Source organism: Pagrus major, chromosome 19 (genome assembly GCF_040436345.1).
Source record: "Pagrus major chromosome 19, Pma_NU_1.0".
Taxonomy (NCBI): Eukaryota; Metazoa; Chordata; class Actinopteri; order Spariformes; family Sparidae; genus Pagrus; species Pagrus major.
The window spans coordinates 3,558,492-3,582,281 of NC_133233.1; the positions used below are offsets into that span (position 1 = coordinate 3,558,492).

The 23,790-nt window shown below is 40.1% G+C and overlaps 1 protein-coding gene across 1 annotated transcript in view; it reads left to right on the forward strand.

The window, feature by feature from the left end:
* The window catches only part of plppr5b (phospholipid phosphatase related 5b), a 158,254-nt gene that overhangs the window by 45,258 nt on the left and 89,206 nt on the right, over window positions 1-23,790 (forward strand). Inside the window, exon 3 of the mRNA XM_073488533.1 lies at window positions 13,666-13,854. Within this exon, the coding sequence (XP_073344634.1) occupies window positions 13,666-13,854 (189 nt within the window). The remainder of the gene's footprint in view (window positions 1-13,665; window positions 13,855-23,790) is intronic.

The following is a 23,790-nucleotide window of genomic DNA, read 5'->3' on the forward strand; positions in this document are numbered from 1 at the left end:
CGTCGACTCAGCTATTTACTGATTATTAAACAATGCTACTATCGTCTGAAGTTAGCTAGCAAGCTAACACTCTGCTCCAACAACAGTAACTACGATCATTAAACTATTAGTTTCATTCACTTCATCACATTGACGTTACTGTAGCTCTTTCTTTTTCACGTGTTTCTTCCTCTTCTTTCCTTCTTTTCCTTCCCTGGGCGCCGGATGGTTTCAGTCTTTTGGACATAGTGGTTCCGCTACAGTACTGATGTATCTCTCTCTTGGTCTTTGGGTCACGGTCCGGTCAGATTCAGGCAGCTCGCCTCTCGACCCCGCCCCCCACCCTCACAGAGGGCAGGTACAGTGCAACGAGCCAGCCAGGAACCCAGAAAAAAGGCCTCTCCATTATTTAATAGGCTTTGCTATGAAGTTATGTTGCTGTGGGCTTATATAATATTTCAAAATAATATTAGTAATAGCACTGGTAAAAAATAGTAATTTTTTATTTATTTTTTTGTTTATTTATTTTTTTTCCCCCCCATTTGCGGTGTCCCCCGTGGATGATGGTGCCCTTAGCATTCGCCTATACAGCCTATGCCAAGGTCCGGCTCTGATTGTCAGTGTGGAAATGTGAAAACAGTCTAATATCTTGTGTTTGTGTGAAGTGATGTTGCTACTGTAGGTATGTGTTCTGCGTCTCTGACGCGTTAAAATGTGAAAGGACGCAGTGAACTCACCATCCATGCAGAGCGTGCATCATATCTTTATCCCTGATAATGCTACATTATGAGCGAAAAAAGACAGAAAACAAAATCCGCTGCTCATCATTCCCGACCATCTCTGCACTGTGATATCTTATGATATCTTAATCATCGTGACACGATACTTTCTGCTGCAACAAGACCGATCCTTGACACGCAGATTTCAACAATCAAAGCTACAAACTTAGTATTGGTGAATAAACAAACCGGGCCACTGTCAAGAATAATTAGCTCTGATTGATTCTGTATTCTCTCGTGATGATGATAACAGATGATTGCCGTTCAGGTTGAAACCATAGAAAAAAAACTCTACTTAGTTTATCTGAATATTGTAGACAGTTGTATCAGTATGATGTGATGGGGATGTACCCAACTCAGGATTTTATCGGTTGAATCAGATTTTGCTGTTCAATAAAAGGATTCAACTATTCGTCTTTTTTTTCAGTTTAGCAGCACACTAAACTTCTCTATCAGCCTACATCAGTGTGTGTTTTATGCAGCCTCAGATTCGTTTTAATGTCTTTTGGTAGCAGCATGGACAGGGACAGAAAGAGACTGAACAAACTGGTCAGGAGGGCCAGCTCTGTCCTGGACTGTCCGCTGGATTCCATAGGTGGTGGGTGAGAGGAGGATGTTAGCCAAGCTAACGTCAATCATGGACAACACCTCTCACCCCCTGCAGCAGACTGTGGAAGCCTTGAGCAGCTCTTTCAGCAGCAGACTCTTACACCCACTGTGTAAGAAGGAGCACTTCCACAGATCATTCATCCCCACAGCCATCAACTCAAGCACTACATGAACACTTTCCACCCACTTGTTTGCTTTTGTAAATATCTTGTGTTTTTCAATTTATTTTCTATTTAATATTTAATATTTCTATCCATATTTTTCTGATTCTACTTGTACTATTGCACCTCGAGCTGTTGTAACATTTGAATTTCCCCGTTGTGGGATAAATAAAGACAATCTTTCTTTGTCATCTGTGATGTGAAAACATCAAGTCCCAGTGCACCACGGAGCATCACTCCTGTCAGGCTGCTGACAGCACTGTCAGAGCAGGGCCGGCTCGAGACATTTTGGCGCCCTAGTTTTTGGCAACCGGTCTTGGCAGATGGCTGCCTACCATTGAGTCCGGTTCTGCCCTGAGGTTTCTGCCTGTTAAAAGGTAGTTTTTTCTCACCACTGTTGTTAAATGCTTTCTCATGGGGGAAATGTTGGGTCTCTGTAAATAAATCAATCAAGACCTGCTCAGAGGTTTAGACCTGCTCAATTTGAAAAGTGTCTTGATGATGACTTTTTTGTGAATTGGCGCTATACAAATTGATTGATTGATTGATTGATTGACTGATTGATTGATTGATTGATTGATTGACTGATTGATTGACGGACGGATGGACACAGTTATTCAGGGAGTTTCCAGATCTTGGACTTGGATCTTGGACTTCTCTTTTAAATCTATATTTTCCTCAGAAACGACGTTTCAACATGTTAGTTGGGCAGTTATATAATTTCTACACGCAACTGGCCTGTATAAAATATAAGTTAAATATGTACTCATAGACTGTGGAGGGCAGCTATACAGTGTCGGAAAATCATTAGAAGAAGAAGATCATATGGCTCAAAGGTCAGAGTCAAACCCGGAAGCTTCAGCATGGCTGCCACATGTGCTTCAGAAATACTGCTTTCTCCTTTTCCTACTCTGTGCCTCGGAGAGTCATTGTTTGTTAGTTACTTAGTTTTGTGATTACTGTATACAAAGATGCATCTTGTTAATTTACAAATCGCACCTTTTATATTAAAAAAAGATGCATTTTATTAAAGGGAAACAATGGAAAAATACACTGAACTAGCCTGCATGTAGCTTTTGCTTGTTTGTGGAAAAACAGTTATGTTGAGATGTGATTTTTAAAGAGAAAAGAAGATTGAGTAAACTTCCTTCAACTCTATTCTGCATCTGATTTTCTACACTGCTGCTACACTTACTGAGTACATGATGTGCGCAAAACAATGGAGATTCCATCTGCATTGTTTTGTTGTGCTAGTGGTTGGCTGTTACAGATCTAGTGAGCTTAAATTATGGTTAAGCAGTTTTGGGTGGTTTCAAATTTAGAGTGATATAGGACTATTGAGTTTGATATTGGATAAGGTTTAATTGAATTAAATGAGACTGTTGGGCCTTGGCAGAGGTTAGGCACACTGCTGAGTGCCATTCTAGTTCATGTTTTAAGAATATTAAACAATAAAGGTGCTTACAGACAGCCAGTGGCTGACGGCAGTGTATAATTACACAGCCTTAGTTCCTGACTACCTCCAATTCTATCAGAATGTACACAACAGGCTGCTGCTCATATTATCCAACTAATGTAATCTCAACATGCAGCGAAGTAGATTGTAGCTTAAAATTCTGGAAGTCAATATGATGTGATTAATCTAGCAAGTTCTTCTAAATAGTATCATAAACAGATCAAATAATCAACTTTGATACTGATGTGGCGGATGTTTCTCGTATTGGATATGTCTGTTATCTGCTGGTGAAGAGGTGTGAGAGTGAACTCAAATACAAGTTAACTCTGCTCCCGTCTCCTTTGCTGCAGTTTCTGTGATTGCCAGGGTCACACAGCAAAGCGTGGCAGCAAATTGAAGAGGTTGGTCCATCATTAATTCAGACAGCAGTAGCAAAGATTTCTGAGAGCGACAGCCATCCTCCCTCTCCTCACCAGCATGTCTGCCACTGTGTTTACATTGAAAACACTCTCATAGCCCTGTATGATCATTAATTAATAATACCAATTAAAGTAGAGATGTTCTGATACAATTTTTTCCTTCCCAATACCAATACCTGGGCTTTGGGTATCGGCCAATACCGAGTACCGATCCGATACCAGGGCATGTTAAAAAAAAAAAAGACAGAAGAAGATTTCTTTTTTCTTTTAACAATTGTATATACTACCAACCCTGTATGGATGTGATATGAATGCTATCATTGTTGTTCAGGTTAAACCTTGAAGTGAATGATTGCCATACAACATTCAACTATTATCTATTTTGACAGTCATAACTGAAAAAGAACAAATAAAGAAATCTAGGAATAAATAACAATTACTTTAAAGTTAAAGTGCAGCCACTGTTTAAATAGAACAGTTTAAAACAGTTGTGCAACAGCAACTTCAATAAATCTAGGAATAAATAATTCCCTTAAAACTTATAAACCAAACTTGTTTTCTTGCAGCACCGCACTTTGAAGGGCAAATGTTGATGCCGATACTTTGTCCACCAAATGTGCATACTCGGCAAATACATGGGGCACACATCGGAGGGGCAAATGTCAGTAGTAAAGATGATTGCCTGCATGTCTTTCAGCCTATGTGAAATGTGTTCCTTCACGTCTCATAAGGTTTTGGGAGAGCAGTTTCGTCGTGCTCTTTCTTGTGATGCATCTTCAAATGCTTTATAAGGTTGCTGGTGTTGAAATTGGCATCACTTGTGCCACCCCTCGAAGTTACAGCCTTGCATACAGAACATGTCGCCGTTTTACTGGTGGGGTTATCCAGAGTAAAATACTGCCAAATAGCTGACATTGCCAGCTCCGTCTGACTCACATGAAATCAACTTCTTCTTTGCCACCCTAAACACAGTAGTTGCAAGGGGCAGCACAGCACATCTTCCTGTGTTGGCTTTTAGAGCATCGAAGAAGAATTGATTTCTGGTGTGTAACGTTTACCCTAGCTAACGAAGCTAACTGTGAAGTAGCAGGATCCGGTTCTAAATTACGTGGTATTGGCTCGGTGCATAGACTTGTGTACTCGCTGATACTGATAACTGCATATTCCTGCAGCATCAGCGGCATTTCCAATACTGATATCGGAATCAGAACAACTCTAATTCGAAGGGTCAGCTCGGCCAAATGACACTAATACTGTCTGACTTCCCTCTAGTGGTATCCTTCCATGCAGAGAGTTTTGGTTTTATTTTATGACCATGATGTGAGATATCTGGATCTGAGATTTGGGCTTCCTACCCCATACAATAGAGGGAAATATAATTTTATCTGCCATGGCCAAAGCAGGAAGCAATAGGGGAATCTTCTAGGGTTGGGCCGATGGACGATGCCATATACACAAATTTGTGGCAGCAGTGTTTCTTTTCCCGTGGGCCGCTGTTTCTCTCAGTCATTGTGTTTTTATAAACAATTTTCTTAGTTTAGCTTTCTTGGCTAGTCGATAAACGTTATTTTATACATCTGAGGCTGAACAAAGCTAAATTACGGACATGTGGTGCAAAGACAAGGACGCTTTTAAACCTGGCACAGGGATGTATGTCGGTGGTAACTGGAGATAGTTTCCTCTGCAGGATGAGACAGTTCCCAACGGTGGGAAGCAGCAGCGGCTACAGTGGTGAGCTACTATGCGGCTGCTGCCTTATGACAACGCTGAGGGGACACGCTGCCTCAAATTCGTAGACAATAATGTCATCGTCCATCACAGTGTTTCACAGTAGACATCGTCATATGCCAATTCAGCAGACATCGCCCAACCCTATAAAACAAAACAAAGTATTTCCTTCGCTGCTTTTTCCTGCAGGATTCCCAAGATGTCAGTAGATTATCAGAGCTTTTGATTCTTTATGTTCCATCATTTTGTTTTTTGTTCTAATACCTCAATTTTAATGTGGTTTCTGCTTGACTCAGACATTGATTTATTTGGGATTTTTAACTTTTACTCAACCAGGCAGGTCTCATTTATGAAGCCTGCTTAAAGGGGGATTCCATTGTTATTAAACCTGGGCCTTATATTATAAGTAATCTTTGGGACAACTCCGACTGTCAAAGTTACCTCCACCTTTACCAATGACAGGCTGAGGTTGTTATTCTAAGTGTCCGACAAAGTTTCTGAAAACTTTTTATTGGAAAAAAAAAATAATTGAAAATTGTTGGAATCGTTTCCGCAATGTTGTCAGACACTTAGAATAACATTCTGTTCTTCATTCTGTCAGTGGCAAAAAACAAGTACTGGACGTGACTTTGACGGTCAGACTTGCCCCAATAATTACATTGTAGCTATTTTAGCTACAATGGGAGCGCTCAAAAACCTTAAAAATAAAAATACTGCAATTCCCCTCGAAACGATAAAATCATATGTCTACCGAGTGATTATAAGGACCCCATAAGCATGTTTTGCATTACTAATAACCTCATAGTGGTCAGAAATTTAAAGAAATGTCTTGATCAAGGATCTGCTGATACCGATACCAAGTCTAACATGCTCCACCCTCTGGCGTGATCTTTGTGGAGAAGTATTCATACCAAAGCAGGATAATGAGCCCAAGCACGCCTCAAAGCTTTGATAGAACTACTTGAAGACTAAAGCCCAAGGAGTCCTGACTATCATGGACTTTCCTCCACAGCAGCGCTGCCATATGGGAAATGTTCAGCTATCATACCACAGGCTTAAATTTTTCGTAGGGAAAATTATCGTACCTGAGTCATAACCACAAGAATGAATAGACGTCAGTGTGTAATATTACCAAACTTGTATAAAAAACACATTTTTGACCCACATCATATTTCTTCAAGGCAATTGATGTAGCTCTGATGTGTCTTCAAATCCATTGGTCTCACAATTTTTGTAATAGCCTACTTACACAATATTAAATTACATGACAGCATGACTGGAAGCCTGTTCATGTTCTGCGTAATTAAGTAAATAACCATGCTTACTTGAGCTTTCAAAACAGTTCAGTGTGAACACAGCATACCTCACTGAGACAGTTCAAACTCCACCTCCAAGTGGAGCAGCAGAGAGAGGACAGCTATGTTCACCATGAGAGCCTACACAAAGCATGACTGGCTTGAAAGAGGTAAAATAGTAGATATCCTGATCATGTCAGAAAATTAATTAAAACAGGAACGGTAAATTAAATCAACTATGAATATATGCATCACAAAATGGTCAAATTATTGTACATTATGGCATTTTTGGATGACTGATCATACTCTGCACAGAGGGCAAGATTATGATAACAATAAATATTGTACATCTGGCTGCTCCACACCACCTGATCAACCAACTGAACATTCATGGGAGCACTTGGAGACTGAAAAAGCCAAACATTCTGTGACATCACACTAAGCTTTGTGGAACACAAATCAGCTGGGATAACATGAGTCATCAGGTTTTGGACAAACTTGTGGAGTCTATGCCAGTTTAAGTGCATGCTGTCATTAAAGCAATGTCATACCAAATACTAAGATTCTGAAATTCATGGACATTTTTCAAAAACTATTGAACTGGTCATGTCAAGTTATTGTGATATGATTAGATGAGCTTAGCTGGGAGGTCCTGAATCCCGAAATTAACATTAAGTTATCTGCTGATCATTTTATTAGTGAAGATTCTTCACTGAATACTGTGTATTAAACAAATATGCCCAAAGTGTGCTGCAGATTGCAGTGTGTCATTGTGTGAGTGTGTGCTGCAGCAGTAGAACAGTGACTGTAGGACTCCTCATAGGCTGAATGGGACAGTGACAGATGGACCTGTAGGTCTACAGAGGGCTCAACTGTGTTCATACACTCACCACTGCTTACAAGAACTGCTCTCTGATTGGCTGGATTTGGAGCCTCCTTTCTGCATGGTTGATCTTGTGTGTGTGTGTGTGTGTGTGTGTGTGTGTGTGTGTGTGTGTGTGGCAAACAGCATACACTGCATATGTGTAAAAAAAAGTGCAAACAGCATGTGAAGGATTTCTGCTCGTTCCTTCTATGTCAGTATATGTAAGTCTATTCATATTAAAATCAAGACAGGAAATTATTACCATTGTCATTACCTTTTTTCAGTTGCACTAATACCAGCACAGCATGTGTGAATTTATCATATTTTCTTTATATAGTATACAATATAATATCTCACGTGTGAAATCATAAATGTCACATGTGCTCAGTGTTCCCACACCTCCAGGAGCACCTGTGTTTTTTTTAATGGAAGTTTGCAGGCATAGAAATGACAAATTTGACCCAAATGTTCTGGCAACAATGAGCTATACTGGAAGCATGTGAAATGTGCAGCATGATTACCATCAGGTTCATGTATGAAGTGTCACAGGTGTCACAGGCTGCAAATGCCTTTTTGGCCAGCATCCCTGAAATGGCTGCAGCTGAATTTAAAGCTTTGTTTAGCCACAATAAGACAGAAATTAATTTGACTATATGAGATTTTCACATGTATGACAATATTCTGATAATTCCTAAACAGTAGAAAAATTCAGAATTATTAAAATACTATGAGTCTATCACTCAAACCCTGGGTCCCCTTGAATGCCCGTCAAAAGCAATAATTAGAACATCCTGAAAATGTTTCCTTGTAAGGTATCATAATCATTTCATCCTTTCTGATGACATTGTTATGAGGTAAAAAATACATCATTAGATGTTTCTCTGGTGTTTTTGAGCATGAAGCAAGCAGCATATAGATTTGGCCTAGTTAGTATTAAAGTGGGGAGTGACACTGTAATGGCAGCCATTACTCAAAACTGTCAGCGTGTACCCACCTGACTCCACTCACCCTTTGCATCTCCATCTCTGTCTGCCTCTATGCCACCATCCATCTCTCTGTCTCCTCTGACAGCCTTCACTTATGGATTTCTGAGTGTCAGTGCACCAGATAAATGTGTTTCCGGTGTCGGAGAAAGACAGAGAGAGTGTGCAGTATGAAATAAGATGAGGCTTCAATGATCCATGTGGGGAAATGGGGTCGCTGCAGCAATAGAAGGAAACGAAACAAAGGAAAATAAAATATAAATAACTACAGAGTGAGTGGTGGATGTTTAACATATTTGTGATATGTTATCATGTCACCATTCCAGCATATCAGGAAGTGGAAATGTACGAAGTGGTATGAAAGAATTAAGAAGTGTAAACGGCAGGAGAACACAGTTAGACAAAAATGTGCCTTATTGAATGAAGGAGGAATTCTAAATAAGAGCTTGCAGGGTGTGAAGATAATGCTCTGTGTTTACTCCTATCTGAAACTCTCAGGTAGGGAATGTTATGCACATCACTGAAATTAAATAAATTGTCAGCCTGATATTAGGAACTTTATATTACCAGCTATTTCTTCAGCTCATCCTCACCAGGAATATGTCCATATTGGTCGACTATGAAAACAGCTTATTACAGCCCATATTTACGTTTCTTGTTAGGTGGTGGCTTCTAGTGGCCATAGTAATTATTAACAACAGCAAAGGAGAAATTCAGGGGAAGTAGTATAAAGAGTGACAAAGTCCACACAGGGAGGAGGTGGATGGTCAGGTAAAACAAGCACAGGACTTTCAGCCAGGAGGCTGCTGTTCATGTTCAGTGTGACACCAATAGTAAATGGTGAGTTATTTTAACTTACTAAGGCGGTGAAGTCTATGTTTGGAAGTGAAGTTACATAACTAATGTAGTTATTTTAACTCAAACCACAATGTCCTAAAACAAAGGTCTGTCGCTGGTATTGATTGACCTATTTTGTCGTTTAGGTATCAGCATCTGTTATCGCATCAGCTGAAAAAAATCCACGTGCACGTAGGCCTTTTATTTTGCATTCAGAATGATTGATACCGTACAAGTGTCTTTTAAAATAATACTTATACTGATAACAATTCATCGGAGATGGCAGTTTTTCATCTCCAGTGTAGATAACCATTAGATGTGGTTGAAAGCTAGAATAAAAGATAGCTAGTGGACCTTGAGTGAGGATTATTTTGTCAGACTACTAATCCTGAGGTCGAGAATTAGCTTTGATTCTCAAAGATGTTGTGCAGGAAGTTTAAAACAACTATACAGAGAATTATTGTCTCAAGTACAGCTTGTTCTAGATGGAGAGTTTTATCTCTCAGAAGGAAACTCACTTCCTATATTTGTCTTCCTTCATGTGGGTTTTTGGCCTCATTTGTTACTTCAGCAAAAGTTACTCCATAATTCAGTTGCCAAGCGTTCCCTACACAAACCCTAGCAAATAATCAAAACCTATTTTTTGTATGTAACTGTATCAAGAAGTAGATCAGGTCTTTTGGTGTGATTGTCTAAAATCACACCACATTAAAATGCTTTGCCTTTTCATAGTCAACACTCTGTGGCTGTAGGGATGCCACTACTTCAGCAGTCTCCCAACCCAATCACCAGAATAAATGTTGGCATGTACATTTTTGCAAACCTCAGATATGTTGAAACTTCACATTTCTTTTTGTTCCAACTTTACATTCCTTTTAGTTCGGTGTTCAATTTTACCTTGTGACCACGCTGTGTTTGTGGTCTGGTTAGGTTTAGGCACAAAAACACTTGGTCACATGGTCCTGTTGCCACAAACAGGGCTGGATAATGTCCAGACGTTAGTGATATGTAAAGCTCTTCTTTTCAGTCTACTGAATCTCTGTCAGCTTATCAGGTTATTAAAGAGACAGTATTATTAAAGAGAAAGTACAAAGATTTGTTCACCACATCATTCATTGCTTGACCTAAACTTCAGTGAGTTCCACTCACTGAACTGACACACAGCTGAACATTCACATCAGCTTGCTAACTAATGAAGTGAGAATGGAGAATTCAGTTGAATAAAGATACCGTTTGCAAAACAAAAATCTGAAGTCCTACCCTATGTACATCACTATTGTATGTCACATCCATTTTAGTGACACCTATTATTAAATAAAATATTTGCTACAACTTAGAAATTGTAGACTGAAAGACATGAGAGGAAGCGGGCTCACACTCACTACTTAGTTTTGTTTGTGTGTGTGTATTTGTGTGTGTGTAACCATGTGTGCATCTGGCACAGCGCCCAACCATTATGTTAGCCTATGTATATAATATAAATATATTTATAATATAAAATCAGATAATGTCATACAGTATATCTGGATGGCAGTCCAAGACCAATGTTGTTGAATCATTGCAGCTACATGTCAGCAACCTAAGCTGAACTGAGTATTTGCTGTCTTGAACACACCCCATTCCTCCTGAGGACAAATGTGGTGAATCACTGAGTGAGGGGACATCCCTGTATGCTCTCAAACTGAGAGAGAGCTCAGCTGATCTGACTAATGAACGGATTTTTTAAGGAAATGATTCAGTTCAGTTTGTTCATCCGAAAATGTGTTATTTTGAATAAATTGTTCTTGAATGACGCAACAATATCTGATTTTATTGTCACAGATACGGCTGGTAAATATCCAGAGTATTGACGTCTTGTTGAAACTGTCCTGCAATGTCGAGCCTACAAATGTTGAAACGCTGTCCAGAACAGTGGTCCCTGGCTTGGCAGCCTTCTTGCCTAGCTGTAATGCCACTCATACAGCTCAAGTACATGTAATGTGAAGGTGATATAACACGTATGTATATATGTTCATATGGTACATATAACATGGTTTGCAGAAACAAATTGCCAGCATTGTATTCTAGCGAGTCGGCTGTCGAACCTCGTGAGTATCTTACAGACGACCTTTTTAGTACATAATTCCCTTTGTGTGTTTTCTTGCTCAGCTGCGGTGGAGGGACAGTGACTCAAAGAGGTACTTTTGTAGAAAAGACTTTTGAAGATACCCACTTGGTTTGACTGACCCAGACTGCCCAAAGTTTATTGTACATGAGTATGACATAGCCAGACCAATGTTCACGCTTTGCTTTAGTGCTGTGCCAGTGCTGGAGAGAGGTCTGTCCACTTTCATTCTGGTAGAGGGAAAAAAACACTTTGACTTATTTGTATTTTGTTAAAACAATCACAATCCTCTTGGCTGGTGTTGAGCTAAGTGACAGTGCCCTTGAAACATAGTGTGGGGGAATATTATATATATATTTTTGTGGAACATTTGCAAGTGGAGAAGCAACAAATGATATGCACATAAAACAGTAAAAGACACATTTGGACTATGTGATCACACTTTTACTGATAAAAAGGACAAACATAACTTCATCATTGGTGCCCCAGAGGTGAAGCCTGCCTATATTATAGCTCTGGAGGAGCTCAGTGGATCGGTTAAAAACAAAGACGATTTAACAGAAGCTCATGTTAAGTTGATCTGTTGAACAGATCGGTGCACACTGCTGGCAGTTAAAAATGTTCCAAATCAGCTCATACTGTCGATGGTTGTCAGAAAACAGATCAAGTCTGAGCGTTTTGCTATACTACAATAGATGACCTTAGACAACTTGACAGGTTCAGTATGTAGGTTGCTAGCTTGAAGGTGGTTGTTGTTCCAAATAGTGTGGGAAACTTTAAAATCAGTAACGTGCAGATAACAGAAGGGGAGGAGAACTCTGATTGAAATAGTTGGGTCAATGGCAGGCTTATATCCACAGCCTGTGAGTCAGACTAAATGTATATTAGCTTCAGATATATTTTTGCATGTATTTTTCAATGAGATGAGGACTGTGTACCAGAGGTGGAAATGAGATTAAAATGCGATATGGTATGATTCACTATATGTTGCCCATGATAAGACTATCAGGGTACAGTGATTCTGTGATAATCACTACATTTGACATCATATCTATCAAACTAAAGAATACAAAATATCACGAAAAAGGCAAAGAGCAGGAAATATGTATTAATGCACAACATTGTCGTGTCAGTTTCACAGAATTGACATTGAACTGAGACTCAACGATGTATAGAAAAGTTCATAGAGCCTTTTTGTCACACACACTGACTTCTCTCTGTGTCCGTGTGTCATCATTGCAATATAAAATACTCATGAACTGGCAAAAGACTGAACTGTCAGAAAGCAGAACATTTCTGGAGTTAAAATGTTTAAATGAATGATACAGCTACAGCTCACTAAATTCTATTTAATCTGTATAAATTAAGTTTACAGAAGTTTACACCACAAAGAGTTATGAAGTATTGACTCTGGTACGTCAAGCCGTCAAACAGAATCTGTTTAGAGCGCCTCCATCTTTGATGAAAAATATCAATATCTGGCACCGGTGAATTGATAATGTTATCCCAAAAGGAAGCAATACAACATATTTATATATCAGTCTTCTGTCCCGTCCCTACTGCGTACTTTCTTGATTTTATCAATGAGATTACATTCCACACAGTATTGTATGCAACTTGAATCCTTCTCATTTCTCTCTGATGAAATATGGGCTGAATGTAGAGTGGAGAGCTTCAGCTTCTGCCAGTGGTCGAGAAACATATGACGTCTAGCTCTCTCCCTCCCCCTCTTTCCAGCTCTCTTTTCATGTTCTTTCTCTTTTCTCCTTTCATTCTCTCCTTCTCTCCTCTGCCGTTCTCCTGCCTGCTCCTAAATCTGTTAAACATGGCAGTCCATGTCTTGGTTCTATGTCCAGTTTAGAAACACACACAAACAGGAGGAGCTCCTCCATTACATGCTTACATGTCCCTCTAATCTGTCTCTTCTCACACAAGCACACACACACACACACACACACACACACACACACACACACACACACACACACAGATACATGCAAAGGGGGGTTAGCCCATCCTCCTCATCTCTTACATGCTTGCACATCCTCACAAACCGCGCTGTCTTTTCCTCCCTCTCTCTCTCCTGCTCTCTCTCTCTCTCTCTCTCTCTCTCTCTCTCTCTCTCTCTCTCCTGCTCTCTTGTAGCTCTCTCTCTCTCTCTCACACACACACACACACACACACACACACACACACACACACACACACACACACACACACACAGAGTCTGTAGTCGCAGCAGCAGCAGCGAGCAGAGGTAGCCAGGGCGGCTGAGGCTCCACCACGATCAGAGAGCGGCTCATCGCGTGCAGCCGAGTCGTCATGAGGCAGTCAGCGGGAGTTGGTGCCGCCGGGGAGGAGGAGGAGGCTGGGTAGGAGAGAGAGAGAAAAAAGGCTTTGTTCTAATTAAATGTCTCTCGCTCTCCGTCTGCATCATGCTGTACTTCCAGCTGGTGATCATGGCCGGGACCGTCATGCTGGCCTACTACTTTGAGTACACCGACACCTTCAGCGTGCACGTGCAGGGCTTCTTCTGCTATGACACCACCTACACCAAACCCTACCTGGGATCGGAGGACAACAGTGCCATCCCGCCCGTCCTGCTGTATGCTGTGGTGGCTGGGCTGCCCACGCTGCTGGTGAGTGTACACTTCATCAGCAAACTTCACCCATCAACCTGCAGGTTCAGTGATCATTAAACAGATAAGAAACATTGTTTATCTCTGCCAACAAACTGCCAACAACTTGAATAACTGATGAATTATTTGATAATCCAAAACACAGGAGACATTCTGGTTGATTTTCCAATGTGAGGCTTTGCTGCTTTTCTCCATTTGGACAAAATAAGACATTTGTAAATCTCACCATACCTTGATGTAAAAATTCAAATTTTCAAACAATGATTTATAATGAATATGTGTTCGTCACTGCCATAGATTATTGTATATTAAAAAAAAAACCACAAACATGCAAAGTCAAATTTTGCTGCTGACATTGGCCTGATCTTCGCTCCCCATTATAATGCAAGACAAAATTTAAAATGTCATATACACCATGCATCAAATGTGAAAACCTACCTATTTATCTGTATCGATTTGATATCCAATAAGTGCACCAATGGGAGATGGCTGTTGGTCAGTCTGATGAATTATTAGCTGTCATCTTTGAGGGAATATTCTCCCGAGCAGTTCTGTCAGGATTCAGCCTCCGTGTAGATCACTGCTGACTTTGGGCTGATCTTTGTTCCATTATACGTCAATGACATAATCAAATTTAAAATGGCATTTAGAGACTGAGTTGAGTCTCCATTGCTCAGTAAACATGATCACATGTTAAGCCTGTGACTGTACTGACTTGATTTCTCCAAAGTGAAGAGGCGAATGATAAGTAATTATCAACCCGAAGAATTATGAGCTGCTGTCTCAGTGATTCCTGTTATGGTGATGTTTAAGATGCATAAATTAATTTTTTTGGCCACTTGGGGGCAGCACAACAGTCTGTAAACACCACATTATTTAGGGTTGTGTTTGTGTCCATACGATTATTCCAATATATCCCTCATTTTGACTTTGGTTTTCGTTCTCTACCAGAGAATATATGGCTCTTCAGCTGCCTAATGCTGCTCTTTGTTTACCAGCTAGTTTGTAACTGCATTGGTCTGTTGTTTGGTGCTGAGCAATTAGTAGAGACCAGGTTTATTGGAGCTTTTTTTAGTGAAAAAGCTGCCTGCTGCTCTTGGAATCCACATTGATCAGAGCAGAGTTACAGGTCAGAGTTCCAAAACAGTGACCTACAAGAGGCTCATCAGTATGAGCCACATCTTTCATTGTTTACATTTGATTTATTGTTTATATAAAAATATAGATTATTGCAGCTTTAAGGGTGCAATGTGTACAATATAGCCCAAATTATGGTTCAAACATTCAACAAACGAACATTACCAAAAGAATGTGGAGAAATAACAATTATGTTTTATGTTAAGTACTTGTTGCTACTGTGTTGCAGAGATATCTTCTGAAGTTAGCATGCTAACCAGCTAGCCAGTCCTATCAGGTGTAATCAATAATTTGCGTTGATAAGCAAATGTACAAAATATTATAATCGTAAATTTTCATACCATGTACTAGCTTGAAAACGGTGTACCCCTGCAACCTTACTCATAAGGCAACTTGTTACCTCAAGGGGGATAGTCTGAAAGTACTGCTCTCATAGTACTTTGGAGATAAGTAAGTAAGGTTATCAAGTATTAGCACGACAAAGTCTGCAGATTGAGACCACTGATTGTGCCACATGGGACTAATCAAACAAACTGTTTCGCAACCTTAACCACGTGACATGAAGATTCTGTAGCTGCCTGTCACTGGCTTCTAACAGTCATGTACAGTATGCCAATTTGGGAGTCACTGGCAATTGACCTACTTAGTTGTTCAGGTGGAGGTTGTTTTGCAGAGTCAAAATCCTGGTCGAAGCTGCCGAAAATCACTCTGGCACTGTTTTCCCTGCTGTCAAACTGAGCTAACTAGCTAACCACAGCTGGTAGTTATAGCATAGATAGCTATAGCAAAGAGTATAGTGAGCAGCAGTTAGCATTGACTCTGTTGATAGGTTTGGAGTGACCTTCAACAATTGTGGCCAATTCTTACAAATTGCACCTTTAAGACACAGCTTTCTTGTAGAAAAATCTTGTATTAAATCTGACTTTTAACCGAGTTTAGTTCCATGATATGATGCTCACAATGTTGTGTCATAGCTCAGTCAAAAGGATCAAATGTGAAACCTCTAAGTGTATCTGTAGTGATTGGATTTCTTAAAAGTGGTGCAATCCAACATTACCATTGTTTTATGTGATCAGTCTCATGAGTTATTAGTCACCCTGCTGTCATCTCAGGGAGAATGAACCCTGATGGGATTATTTCAGTACAACGTCTGCAGATATTCCTGTGGCTTTCGCCTGATCTTTTCCATTACAATCAGAAAATAAACGGAATTAGCTATAACAGGGACTGCAGAGACCTCCTTTACTTACCATAATATCTCCCTGGCCCCTGAATGAATGATGCTTGTGTTATGTTTCACAGCTCTTTCATTAGATCTGCCAATTATGAGCTGAATGTGGAATGAACTTATAAAATGCAGCCAACAGGGGTGCAGTGCACCTTGAATGTTAAGTGCAGTGATTACTGCTGCAGTAGCTGGTCGGTAGTTTACACACAGTGATCCTGCTCTTGCTACATGTAGGGCTGTCTGTACGCCTCTGTGTCTGTTTCAGCTGCTTGCCTGCCTGACTGTCTACAACCACACGCACACACACACACACACACTCACTGTGAATAACTGAACACAGCCCAGGCATACTGGCACGTCTCACAGCACACAGTCTCAAAGCAGCAACATTACATTTAACCAGATTTAGCAGCACAAGTTTGCTTCTCTTTCCCCTGCTGCCCTGAGACTTTCTCTTTGATGGCAGTCTTCATTACACTGCATACTGATTTTGGTGTAATTAAGTCAGGATGTTTTTATTCAGACCGACCGGGTGTTCAACATGTAGTGTAGAAGTGTGCAGCTTGGATATGGACTAAGCTTAAGACACTGAAATGGTTCAGAGTAGACAGCATGGTGGCACTGTATTTGTTTTGCTTTTAAAAATCAACAACAAACAAGTATTTTGTTTAAATTTTGACTTTCTCAGACAACACAAAATTATAATTTTTTCTTAAAACTTTTTTGTCATCCATAATCGTAAAATTGACTGTATTTATATAGTGCTTTTCTAGTCCTACCAATGACTCAAAGTGCATTACAACACAGGTCAGCATTCACCCATTCACACACACACACAATCACACACTGGTGACAGAGGCTACCATGCAAGGCACCACCTGCTCATCGGGAGCGATAACCACTCACACACTGATGGAAGAGCCATCGGGAGTAATTTGGGGTTCAGTATCTTGCCCAAGGACACTTCCACGTGTAGATTGCAGGGGCTGGGAATCAAGCCAAGACCCTCCGATTGGTGGACGACTACTCTAACTCCTGAGCAGCCACTCCATTAATTAATGCTGGTACTTTTAAATAATTAAAATTACTAGCATTCAAAGTACTTTTGTCTCTAACCTGTACTTAGCTGAAGTACTTAAGTGCATTTACTAATTGTAAACTTGTTATTAAATTAGACACTCCATAGAATTGGTAAGCATATAAACTGGGAACTGTCAAACATACACTGATAGATTGCAACAAGTATGATGAAGAAAAGAGGGACTAAATATCAGGTCTAATTGATGGAAAATACAAAATTACATTGTGGAATCTGCTAGAAAAGACTTAATGGAAAGTATGCTATCTTCTAATTAGTTATTTAAAGGTAACAGGACTAAGAGATAATTTAGTCTATGTTTATGCCAAATCTACTACTACACTTCAGTCCAGTAGGTTTGCCAACCGCCAATATAACTCAAAGAAGTACTGAACCGGTTGGATTGTTACATTAACCTGTAGTTCATTGCAACAATTCATGTTCCTATGAACAGAAACCCTCAGTCCTGTTGCGGTTTGGATATTAGTGCTATTAGCTCTGTTGATCCGTTAACCAGACACACAGCAGGACTCACAGCTGCTCACCTGCTAATAGTTAACAGCTAGTAAGCTTTCCCCCTGCCAACAGATTTATTGCTCACATGTTACATTATCGAGGAATATCTACTCTGTCCCCCTTCGATTGAGTTTGATTTGTCTTTATGGATATTAGCACATCATTTATGTCTCGCGCCGTGTAGCCAGTCAGTGATTGTAACTACCACTGATGCAGCACTGCAGAGAGATAGATAACATTAACCATGGTAACAGCATGAGAAGACGTGCTCCGTTGTAGTCAGTGGCTCAGTTCCCTTTTCCCTTTTCATCCTCGTGGCATCCCAGGGAAGAGCTGTTTGTCCCAATCCCATTTTCTGGTAGTGACACGTGCACAGGAGTAGTTTTTGGGTACATTGACTGTGTGAGTGTCTCCAAGTGTGCCTGCTGTTTTGATTCATTATCAGCACAGAGTGCAAAAGAGTTGGACGAAATGAAAAATGAAGGGTGTGGTGATTAACAAAAACCCTCCCAGCCAATCACATCAGTGCTCCCACCACTCTGAATCAGCTGAGCCAATCAGAGGAAAGCATGACAGCAAAAATCTAACAAATGGAATGATGCTTTATCAGAAAATCATACTGTTGTCTGGATGATGCAGTGGCATGATGTGAACACACAACAGCACAAATCTGCAGCCAGAGGTGGATAGTGTGGCTTTAACAGTTAATTAATACAGTACAATGAACATAGTAACAGATTATATTAAGCACTTGTTTGGTGAAGCTATTTAAACAATCACATCAATTCAACACTAGTTCAGTTTAATTCCGCTGTTTGTCACATCTTAAATGGTCACATCATATTGTAAAATGTTACACAACAGTGTTTGCACTTTAATGTATTTCAAGGATACGTCACTTTTACTAAAAAATAAAAGTTTGAAAAGAGACAGTGACATACAGGATTAATGAGCTGCAGTAATCTCACTTCTCTCAGACTTGTCTGATGTGTGTACAGCTGTGTGCGGTTATTCTGCAGCAGCCTGGTGTCAGTTGCACGTGATTTAATGAAGATATACACAATGGACATCTGTGTGTAATGGCACTGAGCTCTGACACGGAAAATCAACTCAGACGCTGCAGATTTATCAATATATGTGTCCTGTTGCCTTCAGATGGCTGCAGGGATTTGATGAACCGAAGGAGGGACTTTTCATACATAAAGCAGCTGTGGACAACAGATACTATAAGAATCACTCAAAGTCAGAATGTACAGTATATTGTTTCAGCATCAACATCACAATGTGCACATACCTAATAATCACATCGCAGGATGTGCAATGTCAAGAAAGGCTTTAGAACTCAGCTCTTTGACATTTAGTGCTTTTTGTGTTTTGGTGGCATTGCAGCTGAACGTTAAGATCGCAGCACTTGATAAATATTAACAGTGGTTGTAACCATGGTGACTTCCTACTACTGTGACGTCACATGCGTAGCCTCTATTAAGCTATTCAAGTAATCTGGTGAAAAAAATCTCAGATCACAATATATATTGCAGGAAACCAAAATATTGCAATGTCAAGTTTCTTTCAACATTGTGCAGCCCTTACTCATCATAACTTATAGATAAATGCAGAATATATTACTGACGTTCCAGCAACCACAAGTACTTACTTTGCTGTACCATTATCATAACATAAACCGTTAAACATTATCCAGAAACGATAAGGGGGAAAAAAATAGTGGACTACAGAATGCCAAAAAACAGATTTCATGTGTCTGTGTGCACGGATGGAAACATCCTTGAAAACTCTGCTCACACTAAGACATGACTTTGATAAGAATTTGATTTGTTGAATTAGCACCATTGGCTACTCATATGGTTCAGTGCCTCTCTCAAGGTTAGAGGGAGAGTTGTATTATTCTAATTTGCTCCTGCAGACTTTCCCAATAGCAGGTATTCATTGCAGCAACATCACAGTATTGCTCATTTTAACCAAGTCTCCCACGATATTCACCAATTTTGTCTTCGTAGCTCTAAACTCTGCTGTTTAAAACATGTCTATGCACCTCTTTCTGTCCTCTTTTCTCTGGCCCATTAGCCCTAGAAATTACATCCACATTGGACAATAATTTACCAGATGATTTATGTCCATGTTCAGTGCCAATGCAGGAGGTAGTGAGTCTTACATGTATTGAAAGTGGAAAGGTGGAAAGTAAGGGTGTGGAGGTCTGGGTGGTGTGAAGATATGTAGTGTAGCTGACTTCATGTAGGAGAGCAGAGTTCTGTCACAGATCTGCAGTTAACATTTGTCTTTTATTAGCCCAAACAATGATCGTTCCTGTACTCTTAGTGTGCTTGCCATGCACAGATACTGTATGGTAGCCAGTGAGAATTACATACATGTGAGTGAGAAAAACATGACATAAAAATGTTGTCATTGAACACAGTCAGGGGTTTTGCAGAATTTTATGGCCCTTGTCATAGCTCACAACTTGACTGCTGCCTGATTTTTCTGTCAGTGATTGATAGACCGTAAGAATGGAGACATCATTATTCTGTGCCAGATCCAGGAGTGTGGTACATGATATTATGTGTTATTTTAAGTATTATCGTGAAAATAGCACCAGGCAAGCACGGCATGGACGCAGCTGTCAATCCTTGATTGACATAATGACAAACCTTAACTTTGTGTAGTAACTGCTTGGCATACTGCACTGGTGTTGGGTCCGCTAGCTCTGGTGTCTCTTGTGAATTAGCCATAGTGCTTCACAGTGTCTTCTTCTTTCTCTTCATTTATCGTGTCTTATGACATGGTCTGGGTGAATACTTGATTCTTATTGGCTAGAGGGTGTCAATTAACATTTGATATATGGACACCTCAACAAATGGTTCCAGTGAAACTGCCTGTTCACCGAGCTAAATAAATGTGCTATAGCCTGTTGTTATGTGTGCCTCTGTTGTGTGTGTGTGTGTGTGTTCTGTTCTCTCTCTCTCTCTCTCTCCCTGAGTCTCATTCCACCCTCCTCCCTCTCTACCTGAGCACACCTGAGTGTGATCAGTGATCGACTGGAGTGGGGGAGGTGATAAGAGGGTAGAGAGTGCAGGGACAGGGGAGCATGGAGACACACACACACACACACACACACACACACACACACACACACGAGCAGCAGCACACTTGTGAGGAGTGTTTTCTCCTCTCCTTTTTTTCCTCTCCTCAAACAGGTTGGTTTCTCAACCTCCATGCATGTTTAGGTGCTGGGGTTTTGTTATTTTATTTTATTGTGTTAGTTTGGGCTGGAGGTTACCGGTGGTCAGTTATTCGCTTTTGTGTCAGCTTTTCTTGTCAAAAGCTGTGGTGTTGAAGGGGTGGTCCGCTTCACTCACGTTTCATAAACTTTCGCTCGCCACGGTTTAAAAAATCATAACTTTTATTTTACAACTTAAATCCGTTCCAAGCTGTATGCTTAATTATTAAGAAATCCAAAAGAAAACGAAAAAGTCTTTTATGGCAACGAAAAACTTAAAAAACGTGGTCAAAAAACTGTTTCCAACCACCGCCTCTTAACCAAACATTTAGGGTTTTTCCAATGCGCCGCCGCGCAATCACCTGACCCATATATCCTCCTGTTACACACAACACGCCCCCAGGAGACATGAAAAACAAAAACAATAATATAAACAATCATAGCAATATCATAGGCCATCATAAGCAGAATAAACAATTACACCTGTAACACCTGTATCTAAATTGAGTGGCGTTGGCATCAGCTGGCTGCAGACACCCCGACATTCGAAATAAATTAAATTTAAATAAAAAAAAAACCATCTGAATATCTTATTTACAACACAAAATGTAGTCCTGTAGTCCTTCATACAACACCACAGAGTGGCACTTGTAACAGACAAGCTACAAGATGAAGCCTACACTCAGGGCTGTAGTAGATTAAAAAGTGGATTAGCTACGTGTACTTGCCATAATAAGTAATGGGTAACTTATGAAAAGGTGAGTAAACCATGTTGGATTTTTTTAAGCTGGTTAATGTGATCATATGTGTTTACTCCCAACTACAGCCTGCTACACTGTCCCTCTGAGCTGACTGTTCCTCCAGAGTGATCCTCCAACATATCATAAGCTGTTCAACTCACTACTTCAGGCTGCAGCCGGACACTCATTTGTTCGTGAAAATTCTTTATTGATTTGAGGACAGTGACATAGCTAGTTAGCTAGCTTGTCTTGTTGTTTAAAATGCTGTGAAATTATATTTACTGTTAATTACTGTCGAACATACGCAATATTATTTACTTTGAATCTTGCTAGCATAATGTTAGCTACGTGGCTAACAGCTGAGCCGAAGGGTTTAATGAGCTGATCGGATTAGTTAATCTCCCGTTGCTAAGTGGTAAATATACATTAATGATCTTAATGTTGTTTCTTTGGCATGAGACCATGGTATAATGCCCTAGGAGGTGTCTATTATCAGTAATTAATAGACTTTGTGGAGGCGGTGCGTCGGATGGTTCAGGCCTCCATGTTGTCCAGTAATTCCTGATAATGGTCACTTCAATATACCCTTCAATATACTCTTCTTCTTCTTGTTCTTACTCTCATTCTTATTATTCTTATTCTTATTATTATTATTATTCTGTTTTTTAATAGTGGTTGGAAAACAGCTTTTAGGCACATCAGCGCCACTTGGAGTCTGGATCAGAAGGGTTATACTCTAATTTTATCCACTGACATTTTCATGCTTTCACCATATGACAGTTAGACGCATTTGTCATATGACTTCATGCACCGCACAGACTCGGTTCGGACGAATACATATACCGTTACACCCCTATTTACTATGTACCTCGTGTACAGGCTAATACATTGCCAATGCCACTACCAGCATTTGGTTGTACATCACCAAAAAACTTTGAACTGATAGCTTCCTTGCTAAGTTATTTTTAATCTAGACACTGGTAAGTCACGTCATGAGGAGGATGGAGGCATCGCCTCTGATATTGTAGCGATAGAGATTAATGTTAGCACAATGGACTTGAGGCTGTGATCAGAAAATGTACTGCTCATGATAGATGTGACAAAAGCATCTTGTTTACATGTGTGTTTAGGCCAGAAACTATCATAACAGAGACTGAAAAGTCTGTATGTGGGAGCAGATTGCAACAACAACAACACTGAATGTTGCTGGTGACTGTTGACATGTTATAAGCTTGTTGTTAGCTCAGCCAACACACTGTTATTTTAGTGCTAAGTTAGCTACCTAGCTAATGTCAACCAAAGCCCACATTCAGCACTGTGTTGTCTCACAGCACAAGCACTTCATCCAAGCTCTCCACCATGGTTACTATAGTAATGGGGACTGACAGTGGAGTGCTGTGAGGAAGAGAAATGAGAGAGATGATTGAGTGTGAATGTTAATTAATAGCATGTTTTGCTTTACACTGTGTAAGTGTGATTGATGTTTAAACTGGGATTGTTGTGAAGCAAATAAGTCAACATGTGAATGCAGTGTGATCTGACTGCATAGGCAAATAGGGGCGAGTGAATCGCTGTCATTTACAAATTAAATCGCACTGATGTATGAGTCTAGATCACATTTCTTTTTTTACTATTAATCGTGCAATCCTAGAGTGAACCAAAGCTGCTCTCCATACTGACACAATTGACACACCCATGTTCCTCTGTGTTCCCTCTTCAGCTCAGACTTCAAGTCTTTGACAGTCAGAGTATTTACTTTCAAAATCCCCATTTAGACGAGTGATAGCCCACACATGACTGGCAGCTTGAAAATCATGGAATATTCTGTCTAACCAGTAACATTGAAAAGGTAGGGTGGAGCTCAGTTGACTTGTTACAAGTCACTTGTCTGTTGTCCCAGCACAATTGTTAATTAAATGTCTGCTGTTTGAAGCCATGCCAGTCAGTGTAGCACAGAGGATGTTTTTCCCGGAGTGAATAGGACACTTTGATTTTTATCTGCAAT